This window comes from Colius striatus, chromosome 1 (genome assembly GCF_028858725.1).
Source record: "Colius striatus isolate bColStr4 chromosome 1, bColStr4.1.hap1, whole genome shotgun sequence".
Classification (NCBI taxonomy): Eukaryota; Metazoa; Chordata; class Aves; order Coliiformes; family Coliidae; genus Colius; species Colius striatus.
Window position 1 is genome coordinate 194,726,456 of NC_084759.1, and position 20,264 is coordinate 194,746,719.

General features: G+C 38.4%; 1 protein-coding gene across 4 annotated transcripts in view; it reads right to left on the reverse strand.

Annotated features, from left to right (window-relative positions):
- MAGI2 (membrane associated guanylate kinase, WW and PDZ domain containing 2) overlaps positions 1 to 20,264 on the reverse strand; it is a 734,934-nt gene that overhangs the window by 61,837 nt on the left and 652,833 nt on the right. For all 4 annotated transcript variants that reach the window (XM_062019654.1, XM_062019637.1, XM_062019629.1 and 1 more), the window contains 3 exons: positions 12,523 to 12,614; positions 6,189 to 6,381; positions 2,856 to 3,104 (listed from right to left, as the gene is read on the reverse strand). In XM_062019654.1, the coding sequence (XP_061875638.1) occupies positions 2,856 to 3,104; positions 6,189 to 6,381; positions 12,523 to 12,614 (534 nt within the window). The remainder of the gene's footprint in view (positions 1 to 2,855; positions 3,105 to 6,188; positions 6,382 to 12,522; positions 12,615 to 20,264) is intronic.

The following is a 20,264-nucleotide window of genomic DNA, read 5'->3' on the forward strand; positions in this document are numbered from 1 at the left end:
TGTGAATATGTCTTCTACCCCTGATTGTGCATTTTAATCAAAGAATTTCAAGTTATTTCAAGCTGGGCCTCAGGAGGTCTCAGTGGCTGCTGCTGAAGTTTATCTGTTCTGCCTTCTACCAAAGGGCCCAAAAACTTGGATCCTATGGTCTAGATGAGTCCTAATTAGTGCTCAGTAAAGAGGGATAATAATTTCCCCTCAGTCTACTGGCTATGCTCCTGTTAATACAGCCCCAATAAAGTAAAGAAAATATACGTCCCTTAAACTACAAAACAATTTTTAGACTGTTTTTATTACTGATGGCTGATTATGTTACTTTCATCTTTTTTCTTCTACTAGAGTTTTGGAAGAGAATGCATGTACAAAGGTTATTTTCTTCTCTATCCTATCACCGTCTACAGTAAAAGTCATTTTTTTTGTTTATTGCTGTTGTTCCAAACTTAGAATTTGGGTATTCCTTGTGATCACTGACATTCACAGAATCACAGAATCTTAAGTGTTGGAAGAGACTTTGAAAGATCATCTAGTCCAACCCTGGCACTAGAGCAGGACCTCCTAGAGTAGGTCACACAGGAACTCATCCAGGTGAGTTTTGAATGTCTCCAGAGAAGAAGACTCAACAACCCATCTGGGCAGCCTGTTCCAGTGCTCCCGCACCCTCACAGTGGAGACGTTTTTCCTTATGTTTCTTCGGAACCTCTTACGTTCCAGCTTGTACCCACTGGCCCTTGTTCTATCATTGGACATCATTGAGAAGAGCCTGGCTCCATCCTCCTGACACCCACCCTTTACTTATTTATAAACATTAATGAGGTCACCCCTCAGTCTCCCCTACTCCAAGCTAAAGAGTCCCAGCTCCCTCAGCCTTTCATCACAAGGAAGATGCTCCACTCCCTTAATAATCTTTGTGGTCTTGCACTGAACTCTCTCCAGCAGTTCCCTGTCCTTTTTGAACTGAGGGGCCCAGAACCGGACACAATATGCCAAATGTGGTCTCACAAGGGCAGAGTAGAGGGGGAGGAGAACCTCTCTCGACCTACTGCCCACAGCCCTTCTAATACACCCCAGGATGCCATTGGCTTTCTTGGCCATGAGGGCACATTGTTGGCTCCTGGCCATCCTGCTGTCCACCAAGACCCCTAGGTCCCTTTCCCCTACACTACTCTCTAAGAGTTCATTTCCCAGTCTGTACTTGTACATGGGGTTATTCTTTCCCAGATGCAAGACTCTACATTTGCCCTTGTTGAATTTCATTAGTTTTCTCCCTGCCCAACTCTACAGCTTGTCCAGGTCTCCTTGAATGGCAGCACAGCCTTCGTGTGTGTCAGTCACTCCCTCCAGTTCAGTATCATCAGCAAACCTGCTGATAGTGCTCTCCGTTTCCTCATCAAGATAATTAGTGAATATATTGAACACATACATTGGGACCCTGAGGGACTCCACTAGACACAGGCCTCCAACTAGACCCTGCACCATTAATGACCAACTCTCTGCCTTCTTCCCTTCAACCAGTTAACAATCCACCTCACTACCTGATCGATCATTCAGGCCACACTTTCTCAGTTTTGCTGCCAGGATGCTGTAGGAGATGGTGTCAAATACTTTACTGAAATCAACATAAACCACATCCACTGCACTACCACCATCTATCCATCTTCATAAAAGTCTGTAAGATTGGTCAAACATGAGTTTCCTTTGGTAAAGCCATGCTGACCGCTCCTAATGACCCTCTTGTCCTTTAAAAGCCTGGAGACAGTACCTAGGATAAGTTGTTTCATTTCCAGGGATGGAGGTGAGGCTGACTGGTCTGTAGTTACCTCTGATCTGCAAATTCAATGCAGTTATTTGAATAAATTCACTTGTGACTTCTACAGCAGACTGTAATTTTCCTTTATTATTAGAGATGTTCGACAAAGGTTTGACAGTGGCTACCTATGTATTTTCTTGGCGAGAAAGGCAAGTATCACAAGAACATGCTAGAGACTAGGAGGCAAAGTATTCAACAGAATACTTCAGTCACAGAGCTTTTGGTTGCCTGGACATTTTCTCTTTCTCTTCCTCTCCTTTTTCCTTCTCCATCTCCCCCAACCATAAACTCTATCTGTGAAAGAATTTTCTTGAAAAAATTGTGACTGACTTAACTGATTAATATGTATACATCTCAGTGTTCTATATGGGTTACTTTTTTTCTTCCTGGACTGACCTTCTGCAAAGAACGTCCAATTGGCTATTATACTCCATAAAGTGAAAACTCAGAGTCTCGAGAGGCTAATTATCTATGGTTTTGTTCCAACATTAATTCTGGAAATCATGGAATTTTTAAAATTCAGCTGAGGCAATATGAAAAGCAACTATTAATAACTGCATGATCATGAAATACTGCAAAGAAGTTTTCTGAGGTCATTTGCTATTGTGAGATATGGCTTTCCCAGAACTCCTTTAGTTGCCTTTATGTTGTGAATTAAGAATAATGAAGTTTGTCCTTAACAGTTGAAATTATGATTTTATTTCATCAGGAACCAGTTTTGGGCAAAAGAATAGTTACTTGTGTAGCGTCCCTATGGGATATAGGAACAGGGAAAATCTGCTTTTCATGGTGAATCCTGTTGTATTCTGACAGCCAAATAAGTGTGTGAAGCATAGAGCCTTAGACGCCAGAATAACCTCTGGTTTTGTCGAAGACACAACAGAATAACACACGGTGCCCCTGGAAACAACCTTGAGAGTCTCTTCAGTTTTAATCTCTGCAGTGATTAATTCACAGATGCCAGGTTTTAATCATTTCTTTTCTTTTTTTTTTTTTTAATTTGAGGTGAACTTGAAAAAATATAAGCTGAGACTTGTGATTTACTTACTTATTGTGGACCCAGATTCGGGCCTGTTCAGGGAACTGATGATAACAAAGCCAAAGCCTTCATTCTCCTTGCGATGGATGACCACGTCACTGGTTTGCAGGCTGTGGGAAGTGAAGCCCTCGGGGGGTGTAGCATTGCTGCTAGAGACAGCGTGATTACTGTTAGCATAAGTAGCATAGTCACTTCTTGGAGAACTGTGGTGCGTAGACACCGAGCCTGGGCTTCTGCCATTCTCTGGGCACGGTTCTCCTACAACACAAAGCACACTGGTATTACAGTCTGACTTGCTCAGCCGCTCTGTGACTTGCACTACATTTGCTAATGCAACATGAATACAGTTGACTGTCTATAGCCCAGACTAGTGCAAGTATTAAACCAGGAGCTGCAATAGATGCAGAGAGACAGGAATCTACACAATTATGTAAAACATTTGAGGGCAATCAGATAAAGTAAGAATGAACACTCACTGCTAAGCTATTTACAAGAGAGGAAAGGGAAGTAAAAAACAGTGGCTATCTGGATTGCAAAAACATGAACAAGCACTATTCCCTTGTCTGCTGGTTGATCTGTCATCACGAGGAAAATGTGACCGCCTAATCCAATATAAAATTATTTATGTTTGGATTAAAAGAATTTAAGCAGGCAGCTAACATAGACTAATTAGGATTAGCTGCATAATGTTCTTCTTACAAGTTGATTAGCATGCTCAAAGGATGTTCATGGAACAGAGCAGTCGTACAATGAAAATAATCACAAATAGTTTTTCTGTGGATGTCATGACTGAGGCAGAGGTCATTTAAAGCTTTTGAAGATGCTCTTGCGTGGTGAGTTCAAAAGGGCGAAAGTGAAAATGAAGTCCATCCACACTTCAGTATTGCTTCATAGTAACAAGAACAGGGAACAAGTTAAATCTTGTGGGATCACACACATTTTAGTATAAGATTTTTGGCAATTGAAAACAGTAAAGTTCCACTTCCAGATGGGAAAAAAAGATTTACATTCCTCATATGTCTAAGTTGTTTACACAAACCAGCATTTATTGACAGTTTTAATACAGAACTTTCAGGCGAATGTAAGTAATAAATTTTCTGTTTGGAGCAATGAGTGGCAGAATCATTCTACTGAACATGTGAGGAGCTTACACACGCACACATACATCCTAGGAAGAGAGGTTGCAAATTAGACCTTCAGTGTGTATGTATTAATAAAATAAACATCATCCAAGGACAAGTTGTTGTTTTCTCAGTCAGGTGTGTCCTTTAGCAGTCCTTCTGCAACTGTGAAATAAAGTGATTAGAGACAATAAAGAGGAAGAAAAACAAACAATTATTATACCCTTGCATTAGGATTGAAAATCTCCAAGAGTTATTGAAGCAAATCTGCAACTAAATGCCGTAGTCAGTGACAAGAGAGATCTCATTTTCTGGCTGTCACGTTCCAGAAAGCTGTATATTGTTTATGTCAGTATGGCTGCAACAGAAAGGAAATTATCTCACCCTGTAGAATGACCAAGAGCTGGCTTGGCCATAAAAGAATGCAACTGGACGCCATTAAGTAAAGGAAAGGAAAGATAAAAGAGGAAAAATGTAAATGGCTGTTCAATTGTCAGCTGTGCAAGAGATATTAATCACAAAAATTACATTTTGCTTCTGCCTGTGAATAAATAGCATTTTAATCTTTGTTGTTCTGAATGCCACATTTCCCCTAATCAAATAGTTTTGCAGAGCTTATGAATGGTGACTCTCTGTTCCAGATCCACATAGGATTTGCAAAACGGTAAATCCAGGTGAGGGCTAAGATATGTACATCGGCTATCAGGCAGGTAAGGAAAGCCCCAGATCCCTCTGTTGTATACATTCACACTCATGAGAAATTAACCTGAAATCATTTGGCCTGATGTATGAGTATTACATTCCTTAGCCATGCTCAAAATTTTTCCACAAACCTTCTGTTGTACCACACCAAATTAAACCCCCGTTCGCCTCCTGAAGTGCTCAAACATTAAAGACTTTCACACTGTACTCCCCGGTGTGGCACTCTCAAGGCCCAAGAATAACTCCAGGTGTTTTACCAGCTTGCTTCATCTTCCGTGCCAGGAGACCAGAGTGTCTAAAAGACCCTTTCACTTAATATTTAACAAGCAGCAGCGATGGCTGGCATCCACTCTGTGCTAACCCTCCTGCTAATTTTGCCTGCAGTCTGTACCGGCGGCTGACCCGGGCAAGGTGCTGCTCGCACGCACTCGGCGGATTACCTTGGTTATTGGCCATTTTCCTAGTGCTGGGGGAGCTGCGAGGGGGCGTCGCGCCGGGCGCAGGGGGACCTTTCTGGCTGGAGGACTCTGGAGTCAGTAACAGAAGAAAGTCAGTCCCGCGAGAGCGCGGCTGGCAGGGAGCTGCGGTGCCGCAGTGGGAGGGGGACTGCGAAGACGAAGGTGAGTAGGAGGGCGGCTTTTTGGCAGGGGAGCGAAGGGGAACGGCGCAGGCAATGACAGCGGATCTAGGGCACGGGGAGGCAGAAGACAGGACAGGCTGGGAATGTGGTTTCGCTCATTTCTGGTGCCTCAGTGAAGCGTACTCACCACAAACAGTTTAAAAGTTCTTAAAGAAACTTCTTTCCTCAAGTAAGCAAAGGCTGTGATGAAATGGCAGCAAAATCTCCCATTAAAGATTTAACAGATGCTGCCCCACATTTTCCAGGTTGCAGTGTTTTTCAATAATTGAGATCGAGATAGCTCTAAAGCTTTAAATTACTTCAAATTCTTCATGTTGTTTTAGGTTTATTTTCTGAAAGTGTCTGCTTGAAGGGAGAATCCAGCTCTGTTCCTAGGAGCTGCTTGTGCCATACAGAAGATTTTCAGCCAGCTTGTGTTGCAGTTGAAGGAGAAAATTCCAGATGACACCAGTGAGACCAGAAATGGGCTTTCAACACATACAAGAGTGAAATGAGTTCCTGCCCTGAACAATTAACAGTCTTTGAGCCTTTCTCTGATTGCTTATTGACACAGCCAGCTTTAACAACTTCAACTTAAGAGAACATTTTGTCCAAAGAGTGGACAAGAGGAGACAGCACAGACCAAGACAACATGGAACAAATCCAGAGCACTCATGATCACCACACCAGGCTTGCAAATATTGTTTCAGTTTCCAAAGGAAACAACACTCAGCTGTAGTGGTTTTGCCACAGAAACAAGGGACACATATTTACAATTATTCTTTCTTCAAAATGACACAAGCATTCTCTTTGATTTTAATTTCCACTATTTTTTTTTTCAAAGCAGCACCTGTTTGTGCTGCCAGCTTTTCCCTTCCACCTTTCCCAGTCTTCACTCACCTGTGGGTAGCACCTTTCTCCGCACAGTAAGATTCACTTGCCCATTTCGGGCAGCGTTATGCATAAGATCAATCACATATCGGTGGGTTTTGCCGGCCACTGGAATCCCATCTACATACACCAACTCGTCACCAGGATGGAGACGACCATCTCGGTCTGCTGAGCCCATGGCAATTACTGCTCCAATGAGAATCTAGGCAGCAAAGAAACAATATCCTGTCATATATACTCCGAGTCTCCAACTGTGTGCCATGAATGTTGCAGTGATTTTCCTTTTGTTGTTTGATGTTGTGCAGGTGAAGAGATCTCTGTGTATCTGAAAGCTGCATTCCTCCTCTGTGGGTATGACTAAAGATGCTTTTCTTGCCTTTGGTAAGCAGGCAAGATGATTCCTACCTGTGCAGGAGTGGAAAGTCTAAGATTTCTGATCTAAGGATAACCTACCCGGTATCTTCAAAACAAGACAAGCTGCCTTATTAGCAGTGTTGAATTCGTATAGACTACATTAGGCAGAAGATCTAAGCAGATTAATTCCATGTAAGGGTCATTTTGACTTAAGATTAGTCTGTATGTTTCTTATTGAAGGTTCCTCACTGTTGTGTGATTTGAGCACCTGGAGTAATAGACTTGAAGTCAATAGTGGAAGTGATTGCACTACACAGAGAAGGCTTTGGGACTCTTTGGGGAAATGAAGTGGTATCTCCAATGTCGTTACTCATAATGAATAATTGACCAGGTAGTGGTTGATTAACAAAATGTAAAAAGAGGAAAAATGTCAGCTAACTCTGGGCAGATGTTGTTTTCCCTAATCGACACTTAAATGTAATGTGTATGGGACATATAAACTAGTAAAAAATCTGTTAAAAAACTTTTAATGACTTTCTCCACTTTTTATGCACATAAATTCACATAATTTATTAGAAAAAGACATATATATTTTCCCTGTAGAATAACTGGTAGAACAGTTGAGATTGATTCAAACAAAACCTGCTTTCTTTGAAAGAGTATTAAAGCACTCACAGAGTGTGCTCCAAATTTTCCTTTCTCTTGTTCAGCGTGAGAGTGAGCTGATGGAATGATGGATATGACATGCCGTGTGACAATCCATTTTAAATAATAAAAGATAAAAGCTATCAAGTATCGCTTTTCATGATGAACTGCAAAGGCTAGATGTGGTAGTCATTCTGATGGTCTTGTGGGGTTTTTTTTCTGTGGTCTTAACTACAGAGTTGCAAATGTCTCAGCAGGGTGTTTAAATGAATACCCATGTGGAGCCTGGAGACTTTTCCCCAATTTTTAGCCTCCTTTTGGCTCATTTTTGCTTTCAAAACTTAGAAAAGACAGAGATGTGGCATTTTCCTGCTCCCCAGTGCTCCTGGAATCCTGTTAGGCAGTGCTAGGCTGAGTTGCCAGAGAGACTCTTTCAGGTTCTCCATTCTGTTCTTCAAACAGTGAAAGAATATACCTCAAAGCTTTGGAACATTGTGCAAAATCCAACTATGAAATGTGTATTTATGCTCCTTTACCAGACAGGACAAAAGTTGTCCAAAGCTATGTTTAGCTAGACCTCCTCAAAGTATTCTCAAAACCTTTCAATTTGGGCACCTCATATGAGTAAGAATTTATTCCTAACTATCTTGGGAAGAGACAGGTGATACCCCTTGCAGCTTGGAAGACTGTAGGGACTGCCTTCCTCTGGTTTTATTGAGCATTTGCAGTTCTTTAAGATTGGCTGCCAAAGTATTGAACAATTTGTGTGTCATTAACTTGTGGAGAAACACAAATGCAGCTCACAGCATTGTAGGTCATCAGTATCTACAACGAAGAGCAAAAACTCTTTGTAGTTTTCACTAATTGGGTAATTATTGCTGATATTTCACATGTCCACAGTCGAATGCAATTGTCACTCATCTCAGTAGTGCAGAGTCATATGCAGTACAGTCCTGCTTTAAATGCTGCAGGTAGGTGTGTTTGTCAAGATGATGACCACCATTGTGTGATATATTTAATAATAACTTAATTTTCCTGCTTTTTAATTTTCCAAAATTTGAACTTGTTTCTTACCCAGTATCTGCTTGCATTTTACGGTTGAGTAGTTTTAATAATAGTTATAAATTCTACAAGCAAAATATAAATGGGGAAAATATTTTATCAGAATTACATTACCTCTGAAATGCAGCTTCATACTGGCATGAGATTGTTTTGAATGTCTGAGGAAAAGGATGATGACATGTAGGCAATCGAAAGTGTGTCATAGAGGAAAGGGAAAGTTTAATCTATTGCTTGAGATTTTACATCAGAAATGCTGGGATTATGACAACTGTAACAGAATATAATCTGAAATTGAAGTCTGAGTCTATTAACTCATCCATGGTAATCTGCTTCAATAGTGAGTTTTTTTGGTGATTCTTGGTAATTATTTGACTTGGTGTTTCAATTTCTCAGAATATAACTCACTAGTTTCACAAGCACATAGTAAGCACATAGGAAAATTTAAGTAATACTCATAAAGGTGTGATTCACTTCAACTAATTTGAAATATCTGTGACATCTAAATACAAGATAATAATCTGAGCTCTGTCTAATCACTGATAAAAAGAGGAGTTCTGAAAGTGCAGTCAGCATTATACTAATGTCTTGCTCTATGGACATCTGTCATGTCTTAGAAACGTCTGTTTCTTGGCACTGTTCATAAGACGAGTGTAGACATACATCTTGCAGGCATTTTTGAGAATCCCAGTCAATTTGTGTTCAAAAGGTGAAACACTGTCATTACGCATATGCTCCTGTGATTTTGAGTTTGAGCTGTACAAACATATTCAAATAGTTTTCCACTTTGGGACAGAAATTTGCAGCTTCAGTAAAGATACAATTTATATGTATTTGCAACCTTCCAGTGATATTATAATTTGCTTTAAAAGAGTCGGATTATCTCTAACTCCTCAAGTTACTGGGAGATATGATAAATACCTGTAGTGGTATGATCTCATGAGATTTGAGAGGTGATTGGGACTGGCACAACCTCCAGTCATGATATTTGAAATTCTTTAATAAAGTTCTCTTTCCTTTGGAAAGCATCTTTATGCTTACAAATACAGAAGGTGGAGTAGTCCAGCATCACTTTCTCCTTCTAAGGTGCCAGGTAGTTGATATAACCAGGAGGAAACAAAGCTATAGTCCCTTTATATTGTCAGTATTATCCCTCTAAAAAACTTGATGTAGATTCTACTTCTTTGAGAAGCTTATTGCCTTATACTGAAGAATCTATATTCCTTTTTTTGGAACCAAACCACAAAGACAGAAGGCATTGAAAGCTTCCCTTTGTTCTGTGTTACCTGACTGCACAGTAGGAGAGCTGAAACAAACATTTCAAAGTGTCTCAGTTCTTGTTTCATAGGAAATTCAAGGGTTTGGAGAACAGGCAAAAACTGCCTCTCTTTTTCTAGAGGTGAAAGGAATGGGAGGCTGCAGATGGGCTGTCCATGGGGGCGCAGGGAAGCAGTGGAGAAGAGAAAACAGATTTAACAAGTCCTGTATTTTGAATACAAAACAGATTGAAACTAAAAATGTGGTGTAGGTTTGTTGTCTATTAGTGATGAATTTGAGCAGTGAAAGCAAGTAGATGGACAACAAAGAGAGAGTGACAATTGAGAAGTTCAGTACCATAACGCCTACATTTAAGAGGATGCCTTTTTACCTCATAGGATCCTCACCCTCAGGCTAGGAACTTCTTCATTCCTGAGGACTTGGAAATACAGTTTGTGGGGAGACAGAAAGCCCGTTAGGTTGGTACATCTGGGAGAAAAATGCTTTTGTATTTGCAAGCCTTGAACTAGAGATAGCAACCTTGAGGCTACATGCAGGCTGAGAGCAATTGTTCAGCAGGCTAGTGTCCTAGAAGGCGATTCCCAGAAGGCAGCATTTTTGGTCCTGCTCTCCAAAAGTAGCAAGCTGCTTATCTCTGCACTTGATATCCAGCTATGACTCTTTGACTGTGTACAGTAAAACCAGGTCAGTCCTTTGCTGAAAAGAAACCTCAAAGAGATACTTCCTCTCTAAGAGCTCAGTGCATAATGCATGTAGCTGGGAGGCAAAAGACTTGTTTCCAAATTTCCACTCTACTGGATTGCTGAGCAAAGACATAAATTCAGGTCTCCCACAAGTCTACCATGTATTCTTAACCATCAGAATATGAGATATTCTAAACCATTTCTCTCATAGACCTTTAGGTTGAAATAATTCAATTTTATATAAATAATCATATTTTAGATGAGGCATTTGAGCAGCACTTTTCCCCATGAGAATGATATAAACCTTCAAACTGCAGAGCCAGTCAGACACTCAGACTGTGACTACTTAATTATCCATTTGTAATGAAAAAAGCACCAAAGGAGACACCAAGACACACTTTCTCAGAATACGGATCAGTCCTGTAGCCAGGGTCACTTCCCTGGATGGCAGGAAATGCCACTAGACACTACTATTCAAAGGATGTAGAGGGAGATTTCCAAATCTTCCATTGACGCCAGTTTTTTTTCTGCAGGATAAAATGATAAAATGGGACATTTCCTCTCACTTTTCACATTTCCTCTCACTTTTCACATTTCCTGTTTGGCTTCACCCATCAGCTTTAAGAACCCATACTGGCTGAGCCCTCCATAAAAGACAGGAAAAAAGCTTAGTTGGAGAATGTGCAGATGATGACTCAATGGCCTCATTTTATGTGCAATGAGATATGCCTCATGGAAGAAAGTTAGATGCCAGAGGGTCTTCAGGCATGTGTGGATCACAGAATCACAGAATCATAATGAAATAGTGTTGTTTTGTAGTCCTTCTGTACAGCTACATCTTATTTAGCTTTGAAAATCCACTTCAAAACACTTACTCTAAAATATTGTCCCTGCATTTCAATCAGTTTTTGAAGCACCTTTTTAGAATAAAGTGCATTTGTTTCTTTTACAGGAAGTATCACTAAAATGTTCGTATTTATCAGTGCTTCACCAGATGCTGACAATTTTAAAACAGAGGAACTTCTTTGTTTCTGAGACATGTTGGTTAGTATTAATGCTTGAATGACAACTACATTATTCTGTATGAATTTGAATATGGAATACATAAATCTATCAACTAGTTATACTTTATCTCAAAAATGAATTAGACTATATGTAAGGTTGTGATAATAAGATACTAACATTATTTGCTTGGGATTAGTCGTCACTGACAAGCCACAGTTACATCATCAAAGTAATTCTGAAGGAGTAATAATTCTATTTATATATATTACTAATTTACCAAAATGTCTAGAAATTTATCTTAAATATATATATATGTTTTACTTTATATTTTAGTTAATTTGCAATGAAACAATGTTGGTTTTGTTACCTGTTATTTTGTTATGGGATATCTCCCTCCTAATGGTACTCATCACTTTTATGCTTGATGCATCACACGATCATAGAATCCTATCAATGTTTGGTGGGAAAAGCCCTTTAAGAGCATCGAGCCAACCAGTAACCTAACACTGACAAGCCCACTACTAAACCATGTCACTCAGCATCACATCTACATGTTTTTTAAATGTCTCCAGGGATGGACACTCCACCACCTCCCTGGACAGCCTGTTCCACTGTCTAACAACTTTTTCAGTGAAAAAATTCTTCCCAAACAACTTGAGGCTTTTCCTCTTGTCCTATCTATCATTACCTGGGAGAAGAGACTAACTCCCACCTTGCCACATCCTCTTTTCATGTAGTTGTAGAGACTGGTCAAGTATCTCCTCAGTCTCCTTTTTTCAGACTAAACACTCCCAATTTCCCCAGCCACTCCTCATTGAACTCGTGCTCCAGACCCTTCACCAGCTTCATTGCCCTTCTTTGGATGCTGTCATCTCACCTGCAACATGGACTACCTGATGAAGCCTTTGGTGTTCCTGAAAACAAACTGCCCTCTCAATAGTATCTTTTAACCTTATGCATATATTTATAGTCTGCCTACATTGAACACAGCTGTACACAGTCTTACATAATCTGATTTTTAAAATCTTCTTAAAATCAGTTTTGGAAAGTCAAGATTAAAAGATGTCAGGTCACACTCTGCAGTAAAGGGCTGAGCAGTGGACTGTTTCAGACTTAATTTCTTCTGATTTTAAGTTAATTTACTGAGATGTCTGCTAGATGCAGACAACACAGGAGTTGTTTTTCTATGAGTGAATACAAAAGCCATTCTATAGCCTTAACGTGGTGCTCATTTTGGTTCAGTTATGCAGCAATACTTTTTGACCTTTACACAGATGTTAAGAGTTTTAAAAAAAGAAAATCAGGAAGAAATAACTCACAGGCTGTCCAGGCTCATCTCCTCCCAGGATCCTGAAGCCAAATCCAGACTCCATTCTCCTAAGGTGAACATCCAGCTCCTTGTAATCGGGACCTGGTTTAAAGGGAAATATCACTCAGCAAAGCATTTTGGCTTTGTCCTGAGAATTTGCACCATCTTCCCTCCCACCTTTGTTCATTGCCCATGACTAGTGGAATCCTGGTTAGATCTGGTAGAAACAAATGAGACACAATGTGTTGCACACAGACAAGGAGGAGACTTGAAAATGTAGGTATCTCTTGGAAGATGATTATATTCAGTAGAATACACAAAACCAAGCTAGAACACATTCACAGGAGAACAGTACTGGAAAAGTCTGTCCACAATAGAGATTATAAAGGTGTCTTCTTCCTACAACTGCCTGTACAATATACTCCTGTTCACCCACTTCTGGTATTTAATTTGTGTTTTCCTTGCAGTTCATTAAAACTTAAAGAGAGTAAACTGAAATGGGAGAGATACACAGGAAAATTATCAGTCCCACTTACAAAAGATGAATAGTCATTACAGGCTGTTTTAGTTCCACATACAGATATAAAGCAGTATGTCTTTTTCATGTAACATAGCTTTTAAGCACTCCACTTTCAGGTAATGCCATCAATAAAGAGTTTTGACGAAAGCTATCATTATAAGCCTCTGAGTCTTAGGGTTTAAATTGAAAGCTAACATCATTAACTGAAACTCCTTAATGCTACTCAATTAAAGTCTCAACAGCTTTATGAATCACTGAGATTGTGCTTCCATATGCCTGTGCACCTTGCCCGTAAACATATATTTTGCCCTGGAATATATCAGTTCAGGAGCACAGTGTTTTCTAAAAGTCAATTTCTTATAAAAGTATCTTTAATGTCATTTGAGACCACTGTTTTGAGTCTTGATGCCCTCAAAATACAGAAGAGAAATCTGGAATAAAATTTCAAATAGTGTAAAGTGAAACTGTAAACAGCTAGAGGACTAATAAGCTGTCTATTTTGATTACTGCTTTGTCTGCATGTTCAGAGATGCTTTAGGCTCATCACCTAAAGCAGGACAATTGCCTTTCATACACACTGCATACTATCTATAAATTGTGGCAGCTTTTGGCCAATGTCAGCTCGTTGTCAAAACCAACAGAACAGGACGAGCAGGTTTATTTCAGCAAACTGTTCATAGCATATCCAGTTGTGCCTTGTTTCATCAGGAGGGGAGGGACTACAGATAGCTGAAATAAGGTACTCCAGCAACTCCCATTTGCAGATTCCTCTTCCCCTCCGCCCTGAGCCCTCAGTGGATACCTCACAAACTGCAGAGCTGGGTAGATCCCAGCTTTAGACTGGGGTTAAAGATGATTCAGTTTCAGTCAGATCTTGCAAAGACAGAGACACAGAACTCCATGCAGTGGCTCTATATAATGACCATGCAAAAAAAATCCTCTCCACATAGCAGTATGGTGCATTATTTCAGCAATGTATATTGGTATGAGACTGAATCACAAATATTTCAACTGGAAAAATAAAAGTATTACCTTCCTGTACCAACTTGCTTCTCATATAGTTAGAAGACAAGCCCAAACTTATCCTAACAGCTTATTATCCTGACTTTTTCCAATTTATTTGATAAGTGTCTCAGCAATGAATAAAAGAACAAATGAAGTTTGTGCATGTACAGTGTGTTAACTTAATGCAAAGGTTATTTCAAAGTTGCAAGAGGCAAGGGATTTATAAGATGAAAGTGATATCTTATCTTTACCTAATATACTGTGCCTAAACGTAACAAAGATGAGGCTTAGTACCAGGTAGAGGACTTTGTAGATAGCCACAGTAGGATCACCCTTTATAGCCCAGGCACTGTTTCTAGCACTCTGTCACAAACCAAGCCCTACCTTTATTTGCACACACATGAATGAATATGCACAGTTGGGACTACATTAAGAAAGGATAAGAAGGTCAGGTTGTGAAGAATACATGCTCTGGCACACTGAGATGAAAACGTCCGCAAACACATACATTGAGAAAGCTGATCCAAACCAATGTTGGCATCAGACTCCAAAATAAGAGGTACTATTTTTTTTTAAGAAGTTGTTCCTCTACCCATTTAGAATGGAATGGGTAAGCCATATTGATCATGAAAAGGTTTGGACTAAAAATACTGCACGGGGGTAGTATTTCTATAAGTTATAGTTTGGAAGGCTTTTGATTAACTGACTATGCCATAATGCTTGCTCAGAAGTGCTTTCCTTTCCAGACACCTGGAAGTCTATGGATCCCACTCTCTGTCAACTCTTACCAGGCCACTGAAAACAGCTTTAAAAAAATTTATGTTCTTTTCTGTTCCACCAAGCAAGCAAAACATGGAAATGGAAAAGGATCCCCGGGTCATCTAGTCCCGCTCCCTGTTATTGCAAGCCTCTGCAGTCAAACAGCACACAGACCTTACCAGTAAAGACACATGCAAAGAGGACACCAGCACCTGAGCTTGTTTGAGGCCTTTGTCACGAGGTGATCTGTCTCATTCAGAATTTTAATTGATGGGTTGGACCCCATTATTTAACTGACTTTAGTTTTCTGGAGACAACTACACCACAAGTACTTGAAATTACATGTCTGAATGTGGGCCTGATTCCTACCCTTAGTTTTTGTGCTTAGGTCATTAATGAACATAACACAAAAGACTTACTGCGAGGCTCTCCACTACTATTATCCTTTCAGTCCAGAAATTGTACTTTTAGTAGAATTGTCTATTTGCTTTCTAGTGATTTCTCTTTACATTTTGTGCTAAGCATTGTCTTCTCTGGGGTAGCATGGAAATGTTCAGTGGCATTTTGTAAAATGTCTAGTTGAAGACTAGATTGATTAAAAATGCATTACATGTTTGGTGTAAAAAATCATTTACCAAGTTAGTCTGACACAATCAACTCCTTTTGCATATGTCTCAGTTTATCTCCATATCAGCATATAGTCTAATAAAAAACAAGTTTTAAAGTCTTTTTACTGCTGATATCCCTTCTTTCTTGTTTCTGAAACACAGGTAAGTTGTTCATTACCATATGTTTTTACTACAGGAGCTCATACTTTGTAGATTTACTAAAAACCCCTACTGTTACGTGTCAGTAGTTTCAATACTCCTGAATATATATTGGTCAAGTATTCTTACCCATCTAAGTAGTTTCATTCCATCTGATATTTCTTCTGTGTCTGCTTCTCTAAGATTCTTGCACTTTTTTTTTTTTTTTCCTCACAAAGGACTGTTAGATCTACTAAATTTGCCTTCTCTTGCTGGAGCAGATTTTCAGTTGGTCATGCAAAGAGAATCACCTATACAAAGAAAATTACCTATACTTACAGAAAAATGATGCTTCAGTGCCTTGCAATATATTGCAAACTGTTAGTTAATATAACCCCATTATGGAAAATGTGCCCTTCTTTTCCTGTTGATAAGACAGATTAGCACCTTATGGTTCATGCCAGGTATGAAAAAATGAATAGATTTAGAGACATGTCAGTCAATCCAAGGACGAACTAGCATAGTATTTTGCACAGTTTGCTTATACTTCCAGTCAACACGATACATCTGAATGTTCCATCTCTTAGAAGTTTCATTGAAAGGAAAGTTTCACCTTAAAGTCATTATTTCAAATCATATGAATATCCTGTGAAAGAATGACATTGTTCCCAGTTTTCCCTTGCTTCTCTACACATATTTATATCAGAAAAAGAACTATAGTTTTGCTTGCTAGTAACAACTTCTTTGTCTTTTTATAATTCTACCATTTTGTTTCTTCTTTTTTTGTATTAAAAAAAAACTTTCTTAACTGATCATCTGACCTAGAAGAGAAGAAAACCCAATACAATTCCCTTTGCTGGGTTATAAAAGCAGCTTCTCCAAGGATTTGAGAATGGTATTGGAGAAGCTGTCATCTATTCATTGCTGCACAGTGAGGATAGTAAAGAACACTGGAATATTTTGCTTTCTGGTTCCTGGATGATGTGAAATTTTCTTTAAATGTTAAGGTACTAGAATAGATTGTTGCTGAATAATAGATCTCAGAAGTGAAGATGTGATTATCAACTCTCAGCTAAATTCCTGGACTGTAAAAATTGGACTCCTTTGCTGCAGATCATGGAGGATTTTTGTTCCACATTAACCATTACTGTGAATTGGGAACAACACAAATTAAATACATGTTTTTATCTGCACTTTGGAAGTTTAAAAGTGTTTAAAGAGAGATGCAGAAAAATGTTTAAAGCTTGAAAACAATCACAGTTATGCTGGTCTTGAACATGAGCAGCTTTTTAAAAAACATACATATTTAGTCTTGATAATTATAGAGAGAAAAAGCTGGTAAATAAACACTTCAGTATAAAAATCGGCAAAGGAAAAAAAACCAAGAGAAAAGAATTGGTGTGCTAACAGAGTTATTCAATACAAACTCTATGGGGGTATGCAAAACCAGTCCAATATCATAGTTAATTGTGGATCTCTGTCCAACATGTGTAGGACTACAAAATACTTTAATGTGACTGTTAAATAGCTTTTTTGGTTTTTTGTATGGGATGCCTGTCTTAACAGTTCATTTAATATGATTACACTGGGAAATAAATATTGCTGGTTTTTAAACACGTCCGTTGTTACTTTATAAGACCAATGTTGATTCAAACACTCAAAAACCTTCCTATTTTTGAAAGTTTTTTTACAGAACATGATATATGTACGGGAGCAAGGAATGGCTTGGTCTGCATAACACATCAGTTCTATTGTTTTGAAAATGAAATTAAAATGAGTTTCAGTTTTACACAAAATATTGCCTAAGTTTAGATTTGTGCATAAGCTACAGAGATACATTTTTACGTTAAAGAGTGAACACTAACATATGGAAGTACACATAAAACATCATAAAATATACACAAAGGCTGAAGAAAAATAAATACTTTTCCTTGTTCAAAATGCAAATCTATAATAAAAAGATTCAGAGTTAGAATTCTACAACCCCACAAAGCTCATACAAAAAGAAAATGATGACTAGGCAGTCAGGACTGGCTTTTATCAAGAAAAATGATTAAAGAATAATAACTAAAACATAAAATGAAGGACAACTAGTTTACAGAACAATGAATGCTGAAGAATACTTGCCAGAGGAATCCACTCGAAAACCAGTCCTGGGCAGCACTTGCTCTGAATAGGAAAACGGGGAATTAAAGATGAAATAAATTTCTCAAGTTATTTAAAGATGCAGCATCAATTTCTATGCTGTGTTTTGAAATGTTAAGATGCAATTTCTACTTTTTACTGCTCTTTTTTTCCTTCTCTTACCCTCCTTCCTGACTTTCTAGGTGGTCTATGTACATACCATGGTTAGATAGAGACTTTTATGTCCATTTCTATACAAAGTGAAACAGATGACAAGAATGCCCCTTTAACATAATACAGGTTTTGACGAAGATTAAACTGTTAATGTGTTTAAAATTGTGGAAGTTAGTGACAATATTTGTACTTATTCAAGTACAGCAATAAAAGAGAATATTTTATGGTTGTGATTAGATGACTACTGCTTTTATTCAACTCAATTACAAAATGTCTTTTATCATCAAGAGGAGCAATATTTTGCTAGAAGGATGTATATTGCCAATAACAACAAAAGGTTGTACATGAAGGTAAATGCAGGTAAATCCATTTAAACTATTTTTCATGTAGGTAGTTTCAAAGTTTTTACATTTTACTAGATCAAATGCAGTAAATAAACTGATTTCATATACAACTATTTTGCTGGCATTATCAGAATCTGTAACAAGTCCACAGTTGATTTCACTGTCACATTTTCTTTGCTGATTTTGAAATGTTCTGACTAAGAATTTCTGTTTTATTATCTCTGCAGTATGCAGTGTGAATTGCAGAACATCTCAAATCAGAGGTGATTTCCATTGGCCTACCACCAACAAAAGCATTCATGTGTCTCTAAACCAGAGTCACACATATTTAATGATATAAACAAGGTAAGATCTGTCATATCAGCATCTGGAAGACAGTGATGTAACACAGCATTATATATTATCTTCCTGAGATAAAAGGAAGATGGGAGGAATTTTTAACATATACAAAGGGACTTTATTAACACTGTCTCCTATGTCGTAGAATCATAGCATGGTAGGGTTGGAAGGGACCTTTAGAGATCATCTAATCCAACCCCCCTGCAGAAGCAGGTCCACCTAGATCAGGTCACATAGATTAGGTCGCAATGTCAAATACATTGATATAGGTCACTCTTTTCAAAACTCACACTGGGCTCAAAGATCCTAACAAACAGAAACTTCCAAGTGAAGAGAAAGGACTGCTGGGATTGGTCCTCAGCCAAGCAGAATGCATGTCATTTGTGCACATCCTGATGTCTTGTATCTTCTAAGAAAAACATGATTGAACTGGCAATTTTACCAAAATACTGAGAGATTCTATCAAGCTTTGTTATAGAAAAACTTGTCAATTAGATTTTATAAGGAATTAATCTTTACACAGGGCAATTTGAAACTTTCAATATACTTATTATAAATTATTTTGGACATTTTCTAACCTTTTACTATGTTAAACATCTGCTTCCACCTCTTAGGAAACAAGGCAGCAGAAGGCATGTTTGGAGAGGTCAGGACAAAAAGAATGGACTACCCAACACTGTCACCGTGAACAAGAATTCAAAGTGCAGAAAGTTTTAAAATGTTGACATAAGATTTCTGTATTTTCCACGTGAATTCTTTTTAGTTGAACTTCTGTAGCTGCATTGTCGTGAGCATTTGTAGTTTTTCATGTGAAATAATTACAAAATAGAGCTTGAAGGAATAATAAAATACTTGGTAGATTTGCTGCGTTTTTTTTTAAGTTCAACAAACCTCTCATAGACACAAGAATTGGGCAAAATGAAGAAGCCTTCTTCTGAATTGTTACTTATAGTACTGTAACTGAAATATATCTCCACCATGGGGACTACTCTATATACCGTGGAGAATGAAGATGCAGATGTGCATTTCAAGGAGCCTTGCTATATATGTCAAGATTCCTTCCATATCAGATGAATGCAAAGCCAAGGCTGACTTTACTACTAGATTAGAATAGTTAAAAGCTTGCACAGACATCACAGATAAAACAATAAACAAGACCTGAGACACAATCCTGATTTAACTAAAACCAATAGTGAAAATATCAGCCATTTTTGCTGTCAAGATACAGCCCCAAGAGCATAGTTTAACTGAATATGACACAGGTGTATTAATTTGCACCCATGGAGTCACTGGTATTCTCTGGAGGGAGAATTATGCTGACGGAAGACTGGGATGATGTTTATTTTCCATACTGTGGTATTTTCTGGACCATACTTTGATGAATGCTAAATATATGAAACAAAACTAGCACTAGGGAACATTTATATTTCAGCATCTCGGTCTTAGCCATGCTTTCAGTAAATACGAGTTTTACAAATGAGCAGAATGAATATGATCATGCTGCAATGTCCTTTCCAAAGCTGGACAAGTAGCAGTTTGAAATAGCACATAGATAATGCAGTTCTCATTGGTCTCACGCACTTGTGACCAATTCCCCAATGCTTAAAAGTCAGTTTTCTTAAATTATTACTTTGACTTCTTTAATACGCCTTACCACTCTGCAGATGAAAATCTATTTGTATACCTTCTAGTGAAGTGTAAATTATTCAACAGAAAGGAATACTGCATCTTTAAATTGCCA